General features: G+C 41.6%; 1 protein-coding gene across 1 annotated transcript in view; it reads right to left on the bottom strand.

Moving 5' to 3' along the window:
• PREP (prolyl endopeptidase) overlaps window positions 1-14,304 on the bottom strand; it is a 120,435-nt gene that overhangs the window by 34,388 nt on the left and 71,743 nt on the right. Inside the window, exon 10 of the mRNA XM_046674940.1 lies at window positions 10,309-10,412. Within this exon, the coding sequence (XP_046530896.1) occupies window positions 10,309-10,412 (104 nt within the window). The remainder of the gene's footprint in view (window positions 1-10,308; window positions 10,413-14,304) is intronic.

The raw sequence follows: 14,304 nt of genomic DNA, 5'->3' as shown, positions 1-14,304 counted from the left end.
CTGGCAGATGATGTTAAATGCACAAGAATTAATATGAGCTGCATTGATCCATACAGCCTGAGTGGATAATTTACATTCTTTCTTTTAAGACATTAACCAAGGTAAATGATGATGCTTTCTCTAGGGCCTTAATAAAGCCACAATGTTTTATATCAATTTCTACATGAAGACCCAAAACTACCCACCCCAGGGTGCACAACTGTTGAACTGTGACAGCCTTACCAGAGAAGCCAGCACAGCTTCTCAGGGCAGGTGGTACTGTGCTTAGGAGCACTGCAGAGTCGGAGAGGTGGGCTTAAGCGCCAGTTATGCCACTGCGTGACTTAGGGCAACCATCTAACTTTTCTAGAGTCCTCCTCTAGAAAATTGAGATAATGAGATTACTCATCTCAAAGGGTAGTTTTCCTCTGAAGAAATGAGATAATGCATAGAGAACACTGGCACAGAGTCTGACATACTGTGTGCACACACACAGGCTGTATTTTCGAGTAATAGCTGAACATCTCCTTTCCTTGTCTTTTGCTTTAGATTGAGTTCCCAAGGGTAGAACAAGAAGAGAAGCTTCTACAGAGGAGTTGGGACTTGGTTGAATACTAAAAAAGTGCGTAGAATTTCAGAAAATAGAATAAATAAAATGAGCAGTGCCAAGATGGAGCACAAAAGAAGGACAGCCAGGTGGAGGTGAGTCTGAGTAGGGTGGTCAAGGGTTTGGCTAGGAAATGAGCCTGGATGGTGTGGAGTATTTGGAGTGGGAACTCAGGACAGTGAGTTGGCACCCTGCGGGGCTGCATGAAGGAGGGCATCAAGAATTGGGTAGAGGAGGGGCTGGCCCCATGGCCAAGTGGTTAAGCTCACACGCTCTGCTGCAGGCGGCCCAGTGTTTCGTTGGTTCGAATCCTGGGTGCGGACATGGCACTGCTCATCAAACCACGCTGAGGCAGCGTCCCACATGCCACAACTAGAAGGACCCACAACGAAGAATATACAACTATGTACCGGTGGGCTTTGGGGAGAAAAAGGAAAAAAATAAAATCTTTAAAAAATAAAAAAAAATAAAGAATTGGGTAGAGGAACCCACACTTGACACAGACAATGACCTCCTCACCTACGTGTGTCCCCAGTTAGTACCCTCACAATGCCTTCCATTTCATGGTACTTTACCATCATGTTTATCACTGTTTCAATATTTCTAATCTACCTCTTCCATGTAGTCAGCACTAGGAGTGAACAGAGAATGATCAAGTCTACTTCTCTAAACCCAGATCAGGGTACACTTGATCCAAATCAAAAGATTATGCTTATGGAAATGGAACATTTTTCCCTCCCTTCTTCACAGACAATGATAGTTAGGCCGGTAATGGCTTTTCCTCCAGGGAGATAATGGAACATCCACAGTGCTTGGTCTATTTTTACTCACGCCATCATCTATTTACCACCAGCATAACTCTAGGCAAAGGCAGAAGCGAGGGAAGGAACCGCAGCAGGTGCAGAGCCCACACTAAGCTCCTGTGGTCTCTTTTCTCCTTTTGCCCTAAAAGCTATAGTAGAGCAGGAAGGCAAAGAACACTTGTCTAGCTGGCAACCTACTTAAGATGCAGCCCTGGGGTTTAGGAGTGATACCACCACAGAAAAGCGGGAGAAAGATAACCCCCAAATCTCTCCTGCTGAGCCTTTTCAGTGCAGAGAAAATCGAAACAATGATCAGATTCCCGTTTCTAGATGGCCCCCTAATCCTGTTAATACTTGTCTAACTCACCTATACATGGAGAGACACTGCCATGGATGTCCCCTTCTAAACAACAGCAGTAAAGAAGGTCACCTGCTTTGGACACAGGAGTTGTTTTCCAGGTTCGCTGCACAAGAAGCCAAAGTCTTGGGCTAGAGCTTCCAAAGTAAATCTGTGAATATTCTTCTGAATTTGAATTAGAAGCAACCTGGTGCAAGGATTGGCGTTAATGCCAACCCCTGAGAAATATCTTGGAGGGATCCAAGAAGAGATAAGATGACAAAAGTAAAAATATAACTAAAGTTTTATTTCACTTCTGAAGATACTTTAAATGGAGTTTCAACTGCTACATGGTGACCAACATTTAAGACTTAAATAAAGCCCCTCAGATTAAGATATAAACGTGTCTATGTATGTGTGCATGTGTGTGTATACTATATATGTATATACATATATATATGATGTAAATAAATGGATAAGGCAATGAGACTCTCCATTAAAATGCCACAAGAGACTGGAAAAGAATATTTAAATAATCATAATGATATTTATGTCATTAAAAAACGAACTTATGGGCCCTTATCATCTCCCCTTTCACACAGAGAGTATTTTTAATGTTTAACATTTTCCATAAGAGTCTACAAAGTACTCAGTGGATACTTACAATGATGTAGAAACATACTTTTAGAAGTAAGGGAATTTAGGGATTTAGATTCCTTTAGGTCTAATTTGTTTATTCTAAAGGTGAAAAAAAACCCCAGCTAAGTTATTGAGAGCACAAATAACTTATCCTCATAACAAAATGCGCATGATTAGCATCACTCTGGAGTTCTGTGTTCTAGTCTCGGCTCTGTCAATTATCAACAGTGTGACCTTTGTTGGAACACTGACATCGACTGAGTTTTAGGGTCCTCGTCTGTAAAGTGAGAATGCTCAACTAGAGGAGCTCTAATGTACATGCAGTGGAGCAAACAGCTTTGTCCAGAGCCCAAAACCGTATTAGTGGGAAAACATACCACCTAGGAGCAAGCACAAGAGGCAGCCATGGAAGTAGGAACCTAACTACCTCCCAAAAGGCTGATTCGTGCCATGCTTCCATTCCAGTGGGCGGGCCCCTCAAGGATGGCCTGTGTACACATCCTTTGCAAGGACAGTGCAGGAGGGTGGCTGGGAGCTGGTTATCCCGGGCAAGAAGACTCTAGCACAGAATCAAACAGCTGGAGAGCCATCTGGACACTAGCTAACCCACGTCCCCCTCACGCCAGAGAGAACCCCTCAGAGTTCATCCTGATTTTAATGCTCCAACAGTCCACACACTCTTGCATCACACTTCTGCTAAAGTCAAGACAAGGGTTCAGGAACAACATATACTCATGTTCTAGAAGCAACATTAAATGTCTTTCTTCGTGGGAGAAAAGCCTCTTTAAAAGGTGCTTCTCTCTTTGTAGTGTGTCATTTCTGCTGTCTATAATTATAATATTTGAAAATTCAACTTTTTTGGAGTCTTCGTTTTTCCAACCCTGATCCTGAGATTTAGGTACCTGGCTACCAGGTGGTGTTTAGGTTCCTGGTCTCAGGGTCCACACCAAAAAGTTTTTGCTGAAGGCCTGTTTTTTTGCCTTGCATGGCAGATTGCTAGTTGTCCCCTAATATCCATTCCCCCCATTTCCTTGATAATAAGGCACATTTTTTCTGGGAATAAAACTACATCTCTAAACCTCCTGGCACAAGGTGTGACCACATGAGTACATTTTCACCAATAAGATGAAAGCAGACATGATGTATGTTACCTTCTAGTGAACACCCTTATAAGACAGCTGGCATGTACCTCCCCTCCTTCCCTCTTCCCTCTGCCTTCCTGCTGGTTGGAAAGTGGGTATAACATGGCTGGAACCCCAGCAGCCTTCAAGGACCATGAAGTGACCCAGGGAACGGCCGCCATGTGTGATGAAGCAGCAAGAGAGGAGCTTGGATTCCTTACACCTTGGACACCACGTCGGCCCTGGACTGATTCTGCTTGCACTTCTTTTATGTGAGAGGGAAATAAATATCTCTCTTCTTCAAGCCATGGTTATTTTTATTTTTTTCCTGTTGCTCACAGCTGAATCTAACCTGAATAACACGCCTTGAGATTCAGATTCATTTTTAAAACAGAAATAATTATGAAAATGGCAAAGATATGTATGATTAGCACACATACTATTCATAGATGGTACTACGCTATTGATTCAGTTCTAATCAGAAGGGAGTGACTTTCTACTTTGTTTTTATAGCATAACAAAACATTTTTCCCAAGATGGTTTTCTAGCAAGGAGTTGGAGCTAGCTGTTAACCGTGAGTGACCTGAAATCTACGCACCTCAATATCAGCAAAGATCAGCAACCTGCAACTTTTATGGATCTCAAAAGTGATGACTCCTAGAAAAATGTAAACAAAATTTAAACCTATAAATTCCAGTATTATCTGTAGATATCTAAATATCGAAAACTTTGTATATACTTCAATGAGTATAGTTGTCACCTATAGTACCGAGTTTATGCACAGCCTGATCTTTGACAGTTATGACCTCTAATACAACAATATTATTAAAGAACAATCAACCTGGACGGCCTTCTAAAAGTGAATCTAACCTTCAAATTAAATCAACACCTGTTTGACTCATTAACATGGCGACAAAGCAAGATGAGCAAATTCCCATGATGCCGAGTCACCACTGCATCCCCCAGGAGAGCCAACCAATGGGGTTCTTTTCCTGGCCTCCACCCTGATGCTGTAAGTCACCAGGCACAGGTTCAGCTGCTTTCCCGGTCCCCATCTCACTGCAGACCTCATTCATAATTTAAACAGGACCCATTTCCTCAGAGCAAAGTGCAGAGAAAACTCAGCACAGGCCTGAGTCAGCCTTGAGCTTTCCATCCCTTGCCACAGGGAAGCCCACAGAAGGCTCAAGGGATCTCCCCAGGTCTATCACTATGGGGACTGGCTGCTCAGTTCTCAAGACTACCTTGTGATTTGTACTGAAAGTGGGTTACATATTCTCAGGCTGCTGCAAAGTAATGTCCTTTTTTAAAACATGGAAGAGGATTTATTTACAGTGGAATGGAGACTGCAGCAACGACAGACTTGGGCCCCATAAGTTATTTCTCTATGATAAAATAGCAAGAAAACAAAGTCTCTTTCTTATCATCTTTTACAATCAAATTATTTGAACAGAGCTGATATGTAAAGGAGAAAGAGACATAAATATGTGCTCTCTGAATATGAAGATGATGCCCTCAATCTAGAATACCTACATGACAAAGAGAACTCGAAAGGGCAGGAATCTGTGTATGCAAGAATATGTCACTGTGAAGCATAATACCAAATATAACATGAACGCTTAGGCAATAAATTGTCGAGAACAACTGATTCAATTTAAAGAAGTCTCCTAATCATATACAAGCACAGTGACCCCTCACAAAGTTCTTTCTGAAAATATTTCCCCATTCACTCTTCACTAGCATGTTCTGACCTACACCTAATGGTAAGAACACAGCGCTAAAGAAAAACATCCTCACTAGTTCAACAGTCAATTCACCAAGGATGTGGATGAGTCAATATTCAAAAACTGTATGTGCCATGTGCTCAGCACAAAAGTTAATGAGTATTAAAACACTAATTAATGTTCTGAGAACATGTGCTCTGAAGGGAAGAGCCTGTATGCTAGCAACCACAAATTGGTTATCACCAAGGTTAGAAAAATGTAGACTAAATTAAGAAAAAAATTCCCACTCCTTCTACTCCAAGGCATCTTGGTGAACCCAAAGAATCATTTAATTTTAACATTTCTGTTCAGCTACACGGCACCCTTTGGGATGCTCTTGATGTCTCATATGCATCACTGTAGGTAAACCTCAGGAAAGTAAGATTTCTATTGAGTATAACAAAACAGGAATCAAGATAATAAAATCTATGTTAATACTTATAATTCTTATTATTTTCGTACTACAGTCATGTGCCACATAATGACATTTTGGTCAACGACTAACTGCATATACAATGGTGGACCCATAAGATTAGTACCACAGAGCCTAGGTATGCAGTAAGCTATACCATTTAGGTTTATGTAAGTATACTCTATATGATGCTCGCACAACAACAAAATCACCTAACAACGCATTTCACAGAACGTACCCCCATTGTTAAGTTATGCATGATTGTGTATTGATTTAAGTTTGCTTCTGCCCCATAAAATTAGATCTTCCTTCCAATTCATTGCCTCTGATAGAATGTGGAAACTGTTGTTAATGGAGTTTATTCACAGTACACTCAGTTCACTGTTCTTTTTCAGGTTTCTAAATTTTGTCTTTCATTTTGGGAGGAGAAAAGCCAGTCTCTTAGCTGGCTGAACAAAAATGAGATACTGAGAAACCAAAAAGTACATTTTTGCTACACTACTTTCCTTTATCATGCCATGTTCAACCACAGGGCAAACACTATTCCATCCTCAAAAGACAACTGCCAGAGGCAACCCTATTGCCCAGGATGTGCAGGGTGTGATTCTTTTCTTTTTGAATTTACTGTGAGATTATGAAATTACACTGCTGTGAAAAGGCAGAGGCAGCCTCTGAATGAAGGGTGGTGGTACTGGGGACCACCACTAGTGGGGAACTAGGAATCACGGAACTACCTGTCCCTCAAAACCCTGCCCAATTCCCACCTCTGCTGTGAAGACGGCCTCCTTGACCCCGGCCAGGAGAACCTCTAACACCACAGTGCTGACCGCAGCCTGCACCTTTCCCTGGACCACTGTGAGAACATCTTTGGGGTGGCTGATCTTCCAGATCTGTATGTCTCAACTTTTCAGTCTGACTGTAATTTCCCAGGGACAGTGCTTGTGTCTGGAACTTCTCTGGATTCAAATAGGACCTGGCGTTGCATGTTGCATCATAATTTTTTGTTGACAGACCAACTACCATATCCCTTTTACTTCACTTTGTTTAAAATGAAACATATTATTGGTTATAAATGCAGACAGATTTTTCAGGGAAATCACTTATCACCAAACTTGTTTTACAAATGTAATTCTAATGCTCAGTATTTCAACTTCTTTTTAAAAGACTTGGGCACAGAGGTTCTAATTGATATTATGTGGTCGTGCTATTCACAGTAAAAAACAGGAAAAAGGAAAGATTAGTCAACTGCAGATTGGATAAACCTACCTAAAACTAAATTCTTCTACGTACCCCAGATTAGAAGAGAAACGAACAGTTTTTCAGGATTTGACTTTCAAAATTATATTTCTGATACAGATCAATTTTTCTACCCAGCGTGGTAATCAGGAATGGATAAAGGCTATAGAGATAGCAGCTTTGTTCTGTGTCTATCAGGAAAATACGACACCATATCCTTCACCTCGCCCATTCGAGATGCTCTGGGTCCTGAGAGAATGTACATCACACAGCAGCCTTCTGTGGTTTCTTTGGCCCTGTGTTTCTTCGACCCTTCTCTCTCCTTGGCTTTGTCTCTCTCACCCACTACACCACGAAGCAGATGTGCATGGTCATGACCACCATTAACTGCGTTCACTAACCAAGCAGGGTAATCTGCACTGCAGCATTGGCTTCAAAATGTTAACGTGCCTCACAGAATGCAAGGAGGAGTGACAAATAGCCCAGGGGATCTTCTTTCCAAATCGCATATGGAATAAATATAAACACCAGAGTCAAGTGGGATCAAAAGTGGCATTATCCTAAAGTAACTGAAAACAAAAATAGAATATTTTTTCAAAATGCTGTGGTTTCTATTACACACCATCAGGATGTTTTCCATCCATGCACAAATCCCTCTCTAGGGCCTGCTTTTACAAGGGTAGGTCATGGTTGGCAAGCCCGCTGAGAGCCTAATCAACATGTGAGAACATCTGTCACGCTCACAGGCCATGTTACAGCTCTGCTGCACACACTTGAATCTACACCACTGCCAAAAGGATTGTAAGTGGTACAAGCCTAGGGTGCTGTGACATCACAGTGCACTGCAAAAGCGCCTGTACACAATGAAAGAATTCTATTTTAACAACTCAGTGCAATATGTATGATGTGTATCATGAACCGATATAAATCTTCTATTGGCATTATACATAGAGGCTATACTCTGCCCACAGGCAAATCTCCATTTTCTAAAGCATGGAAATGATGAGCAGTGCATTAAAATCTGTAAAGCAATGCGTTCTCTCTAGTTACTATCTCTTTAAAAATTTACCATGACTCTTTTTTTTTTTTTCTTCTTGAAGCAGTCCAAATAAAAGGTTATAAGTATTTGAGTAGCTTAACATCAGGGAAGTTTTCTTTGCGCAGTGGACAGCCAGGCACAGCAGTTCAGTTTTGCAATGACACAGGCGACTGGCAGCACCCAAGCCCGTTTCCTCCCCAGTTTAATCTGGAAGATTCAGGCTGCTATGTACATGGCTGAGAGCTTCCTACTCCACACGAGCACTCGCTCAGGCGTAAAGTTTTATCTTTTCATTTATAAATGAAAAAAAAATGTATAGTAGGTGGTAAGTAGTTTCTTTGTGTGTCACCTGTAAAGAATATTACTATTATCAGAATAGACAAAAATAGCTACTCAACAGGAGACACAACTCCAATCACTGTCACTGAGACGTAAGAGTTATAGCCATCATTGTTACCGGTGCCCCTCCCTCCCCCAAACTCCAAAGGTCATTGTACACTTGGGCACTAACTGTTTGTGGGGGTGGAAAAGGGAGGAGAGTAAGGTGTTTTTATATAGAGGTGAGAGGACCCTGTGGTAGAGACGAGGAGAAGATAGGGGGTCTTGAGTGGGCAACTCAATTCGAGGGCACCTGAGGCTGCATCCTTGAGAGCAGAAGAGGGGACGGTCACTGGGTGCTGCCCGGGCATCCTTGGCCTTACTGATGGGAGTGGGAGAGGCAGTGTTGCACACACATGCCCATGCACACACACACTCTGGCCCTGGGGATGCCAGGCAAGGACTAGAATTAGGCCCTGAGAAGACCAAATGTTACAGACGATAAGGACACATTTTCTCCTTGGAGAAAAGGAAAACAGCAAAGAATGACAGCCTAAAAGTGATTTTAAAAGTCTAATATAGGACTAGGGTGAATTAATGATCACTGTAAGCACCAGATAGGGGCTATAAGCCTCCACAAAATCTCTCTCCAGGTGATGGCTCATCTTGAAAATGAAACAAGAAGCAGGCCAGAATACAGAAGACTATAAAAGTCTGTTACATTTATTTCTAATATCGATTGAAAAAAAATCATTATATGTGCCAGACACTTAATATACATCATCTCACATAATCCTACAGGAATCCTGCAAAGTAGATACTATCTCTACTCTACAGCTGAAAAAAATGTGGCAGAAAGGTTAAATGACTCGCGCAATGTTACCTAACAAGACTGTGGAGATTTCAGGCATGTCTGACAGAGCTTCATGACAAAGGCCCTTTGCGGCTACTGGAACATTCTGATTTTATAAATACTATTTATACAGACCAGGGATGAGCCAACTTTTTCTTAGAGGGTCAAATACTAAGTACTTTAGGCTTTGTGGGCCATACAGTCTCTCTTACACTCACCCTGTTAAAGTGCTAATTTAATTAGCAGCCAGAGACACAATGTGAACAAATGGGTGTGGCTATTCTCCAATAAAACCAGAGGCCAGTCTGCTGACGCCTGACACAGAGCAGGGTTGGAAACCTGCAGCCCTGAGCCAGACCCAGTCACCATTGGTTTTTGTACAAAGCTCTATTTATTTACAATCTAGATCTAGCCTATCATTTAGACTAGTTCTAGACAGGTGAAGGGTAATTCACCAAGGTAAAATAATGCCCTAGTTTCACAGAAACATTCTCGGGAGCATCCTGTGCTGTTTGTTTTAACTTTCCTTCACAACCAACGGTCTGATTCCTAATCTGTGGTCTGTGTGGTCCAGCCCTCCAAGTGGGAGAGCCCTGATAAACACCTGGTACCCAAGAGGTGACCTCTCCTCGCAAAGGAACAGAGACGTTCTGCATCCTTAATCAATAAGTGATCCAGCTTCTGGGAGACTCAGTACCTTTGGGGCAATTTTTAACCTGAAAGGATGGTGAGCTTGTGGTGCCTTGACAATTAATTAATTCATTCATTCATTCTAGTACTTCATGGTGTGCCCACTTTGTGCCAGGAAGAAATATATATGAACTTGAGGCTGAAACGACTGACTCATAGCACCTGAGTCAATCCTTTATATAGAGCAAATCTATGTTGTTACTTATGACACCACAAGACCCGAACTAGAACACAACCCACTTCCAAGCAAGCAGACAAACTGTGCGGCTTTGATAGCTACTGCAGTAAGATCCCCCAGACAAGGGACTCTGGCTTCCTGTCAAGAGTGGCAGGTATGGGAGCAGACCCGGCAGGCTCAATGCCCAGAAACAGCAGAAGCTCCCAAAATATCTGTGGTCTGTATGACTGTGGATCACCTACATGGCTTCTGACAAGATGAGGTGTGAATGGCCTGGATGGAAAGTCAGATTTTGTAACTCTCACATTATCGAGATCAAATGCTCCTCCATACCTGGATTGTCTGATAATCGGAAGCATCAATTCCCTTCACAGTCACCTCTCGGAAGACTCTTGGCTCCAGCTCCTCTTTGGTAAGATCACAGTGATAAATGATACCTAGAAGGGAGCAGAAGTCTTAGTTGAGTCCACAGACTCGCTAGACACAAGATCACAAAGCACAATCGGACGCCATGAAGAGCAGGAGAGCAGCACTGGTCAGGAACAAGGTCATCAGCACTGCCGCGTCAGGGTCACAGGACAAAGAATGCTCACAGCAATTTGGCACGTGGAGTGCTGTGTGAGCATTCTCTCTTCATCTTCACCATCAGACGAGGCCCTCCTACTTTTTTTAAAAAAATTTTTATTGAGTTAATGATAGGTTACAATCTTGTGAAATTTCAGTTGTACATTGTTGTTTGTCAGTCGTGTTGTAGGTGCACCCCTTCACCCTTTGTACACACCCCCCACCCCACATTTCCCCTGGTAGCCACTAATCTGTTCTCTTTGTCTACATTTTTAAATTCGTCATATGAGTGGAGTCATACAGAGATTGTTCTTCTCTATCTGGCTTATTTCACTTAACATGATTCCCTCAAGGTCCATCTATGTTGTTGCAAATGGGACGATTTTGTTCTTTTTTACAGCTGAGTAGTATTCCATTGTATATATACCACATCTTCTTTATCCAGTCATCTGTTGATGGGCACTTAGGTTGCTTCCACATCTTGGCTATTGTAAATAATGCTGCAGTGAACATTGGGGTGCATGGGACTTTTGGAATTGCTAATTTCAAGCTCTTTGGATAGATACCCAGTAGTGGGATAGCTGGGTCGTATGGTAGTTCTATTTTTAATTTTTTGAAGAATCTCCATACTGTTTTCCACAGTGGCTGCACCAGTTTGCATTCCCACCAGCAGTGTATGCAGGTTCCTTTTTCTCCACAACCTCTCCAACATTTGTTACTATTAGTTTTAGTTATTTTTGTCATTCTAATAGGTGTAAGGTGATATCTTAGTGTAGTTTTGATTTGCATTTCCCTGATGATCAGCGATGAGGAACATCTTTTCATGTGCCTATTGGCCATCCGTATATCTTCTTTGGAGAAATGTCAGTCCATGTCTCCTGCCCATTTTTTGATCGGCTTGTTTGATTTTTTGTTGTTGAATTGTGTGAGTTTGTTATATATTATGGATATTAAGCCTTTGTGAGGCTTTCCTTTTTATAGCTGTAATCTGAGTATACATTTTAGAAGATTCTAATGTATTCTATGAGTATGAGACGAGGTAAACATCTAACTGCAGAAACCTAACAGGTGTTCCCCACTCCAGTACCCTCAGGAGTGCAGGTCAAAGAAGGGATACTTCATGTGGGGCATTTTACCCCAGGTGATTAAGACGCAAAACTCAAATGGTCTGTCCAAAGTCAACAGCCAGTCAGGGTCTCTTCATGGGAACTCTGGGGCTCCTGCTACCTGATCCCCACTCATCTGTGGACATTGTGGAAAGCAATCAGGGACTAGAGATGATTGGGTAGCCATTTTAGAATCGCTTTTTAAATTTTGCATATCCCAGAAATGGTGCAGAACACAAATCATTGAATATACACCAAGAATTCCAGCTTATTTAATCACTAATTAAAATTCCATTTCCTGAAGTTAATGCTACTACACTCTAACATTTAAGAACTAAATCAAAGAAACAGTAAGACGAGTCATTACTGTTTGAAAACAACGACACTGGTGTGGTTCCTGAAGCAGAATTAGTCATCCAGAGTGGCCGCTGTGGAACAGCCCTCCCATATAATACTTTAAACATACACTGTCAAGTAGATGAAAAAATCAATGTAGTGATCCCAGTACTTGCTGAAAAACCAGAAACCAAATGGTACTCCCACAGGGCACATTCAAATTGATTGATCATGTATTAAAATGGTGGCTTGCTTTCTTCTCAACTCCTCTATGTATATACCCCACTAACAGTTGAGAAACAATACTCTGCCCCCCTCTGGCAAAAAAGATATTTAGGTTCACTAACAGCATGCCTGCTAATCCCTATGAATGTTATCTCAATTCTCATGCTTACAGACAAATTATTTTAAGGTACCATAAATAGGGAGCACAATTAACATTGACAGTGGGAGATGTATAATGTGACTGAAGTATTGGCTTTCTTAGTTTAAGTTCTACCTGGATATTTGTTGAAATATATTTTTATTTATTAAAGTACTTTCACACTACACTCTGGGCACATGTTCTAATTCACCAGAGACACTGAATACCGTACTTGCCTAGATGAATGTAATCTTGAAGGCAAAGGCTTTCTTCACTTGAATGTTAATTTTTTGAAGAGCTTCTTGACTGGTGCCTACTCCCTTTCTCCAAAAGACAAAAAGCATCTGAATCCATGAAAAAAACTCCAAACAACAACAAAAAGAGATAGCAGACCAACCATGTGCCATTTGAGCACCTGCCTCACCTGGCGTCTCTGGTACTTACAGTACAGTGAATGACAAGGGACCCGGGAGCCAGGATTCCCAGCTCTGAGTTACTGGGCCAGTGACCTTAGACAAGTCACCAAAGTACTAGAAGGCAAGTTCCCTACTGAAGACAAGGAGTAGGAAACACACTCTAAATCTTGTTTATCTAGAAAAATTGAGACATCAAATACTCTAACAGCAGAATGAAAAAAGTATACAACAGGGGCTGGCTACTGTTCAGAGAAAGGGCCAACTGTCTGACCTCTGTTCTTCTGTCTTGTGCAGAAGCGGCACCTCGGAGGAGGCTGGGTGAAAACTGAAGGTACCAGGGCTTAATCTATTTGATAAATACTTTCTATTTACAGATCCACCTGTGTTAGCCCAGGTTAGCCCACTGCACATTCACAATGTAACAGGAATCCCTATAATTTAATGATGATTTGTGCCCTGTCTGAATAGGCTTGGTAAGTATAAGGAAGATGGGGTTTGGAGAAAACATTCTAGAATCAAGAACCAGAGAGGACTGGTTAGGTAGTCCTTAGGAAATAAATTTCAAAGTTTAGGGAAGAAAGAGAGAATTGGATTATGGAAGTCCCTTATGCCAGAGGAGGTGTCTAGATTGGAGGAGGCAGGTCTCCTGAGCAAAACAGTGCTTCAATAAGCCTACTGTAGCAATAGGAAGGAAGCGGGGACGATCACGTCAGATGTCCCTGCTATAATCTGAAACGAACCTAAGAAAGTAAAAGAAGTGGGAGTTAAGAGGAAGGGGCAATGCTTGGGGAAGCTGAAAAAAAGAATCAGAGGGATCTGAAAAACACGATATGTAAAGAGAAGTCAAAAGAACTTTGTAAAGATGATCCATGTGGATACTGTTTTATCTGATTATAGGTTGGCTTTTAAGGTTATTAAAAGAAAAAAGTATAAACAAAAACTAAAATAAGTCTCTCAGAAAATTTTTGCACTATTTACCCAAAAGAGTTGAAAACTTACTTATGTCCACACAAACACCTGCACATGGATGTTTACAGCAGCTTTATTCCTAATTGCCAAAACTAGGAAGCAACCAAGATGTCCTTTAGTAGGTGAATGGATACACTGTGCTACATCCAGACAATGAAATATTATTCTGCGCTAAAAAGAAACAAGCTATAAAGCCATGGAAAGACATAAAGGAACCTTAAATGCATATTCCTAAGTGAAAGAAGCCAATCTGAGAAGGCTGCATACTATATAATTCCAATTATATGACATTCTGGAAAAGGCAAACTATGGAGACAGTAAATAGATCAGTGGTTGCCAGGGGATGGGGGGAGGGGGAGGGAAGAAAAGGCAGGGCATAGAGGCTTTTTAGGACAGTGAAAATATTCTGTAGGATGCCACAATGATGCACACATGTCATTATACATGTATCCAAACCCACGGAATGTACTACACCAAGAGTGAACCCTAGGGCAAAGTATGGACTTTGAGCGATGATGATGTGTCCATGCAGGTTCATCGACTGTAACAAATGTACCACTCCGGTGGGGGATGT

This window comes from Equus quagga, chromosome 11, assembly GCF_021613505.1.
Source record: "Equus quagga isolate Etosha38 chromosome 11, UCLA_HA_Equagga_1.0, whole genome shotgun sequence".
NCBI classification, from domain to species: Eukaryota; Metazoa; Chordata; class Mammalia; order Perissodactyla; family Equidae; genus Equus; species Equus quagga.
This window is presented reverse-complemented; position numbering and strand designations above follow the sequence as displayed.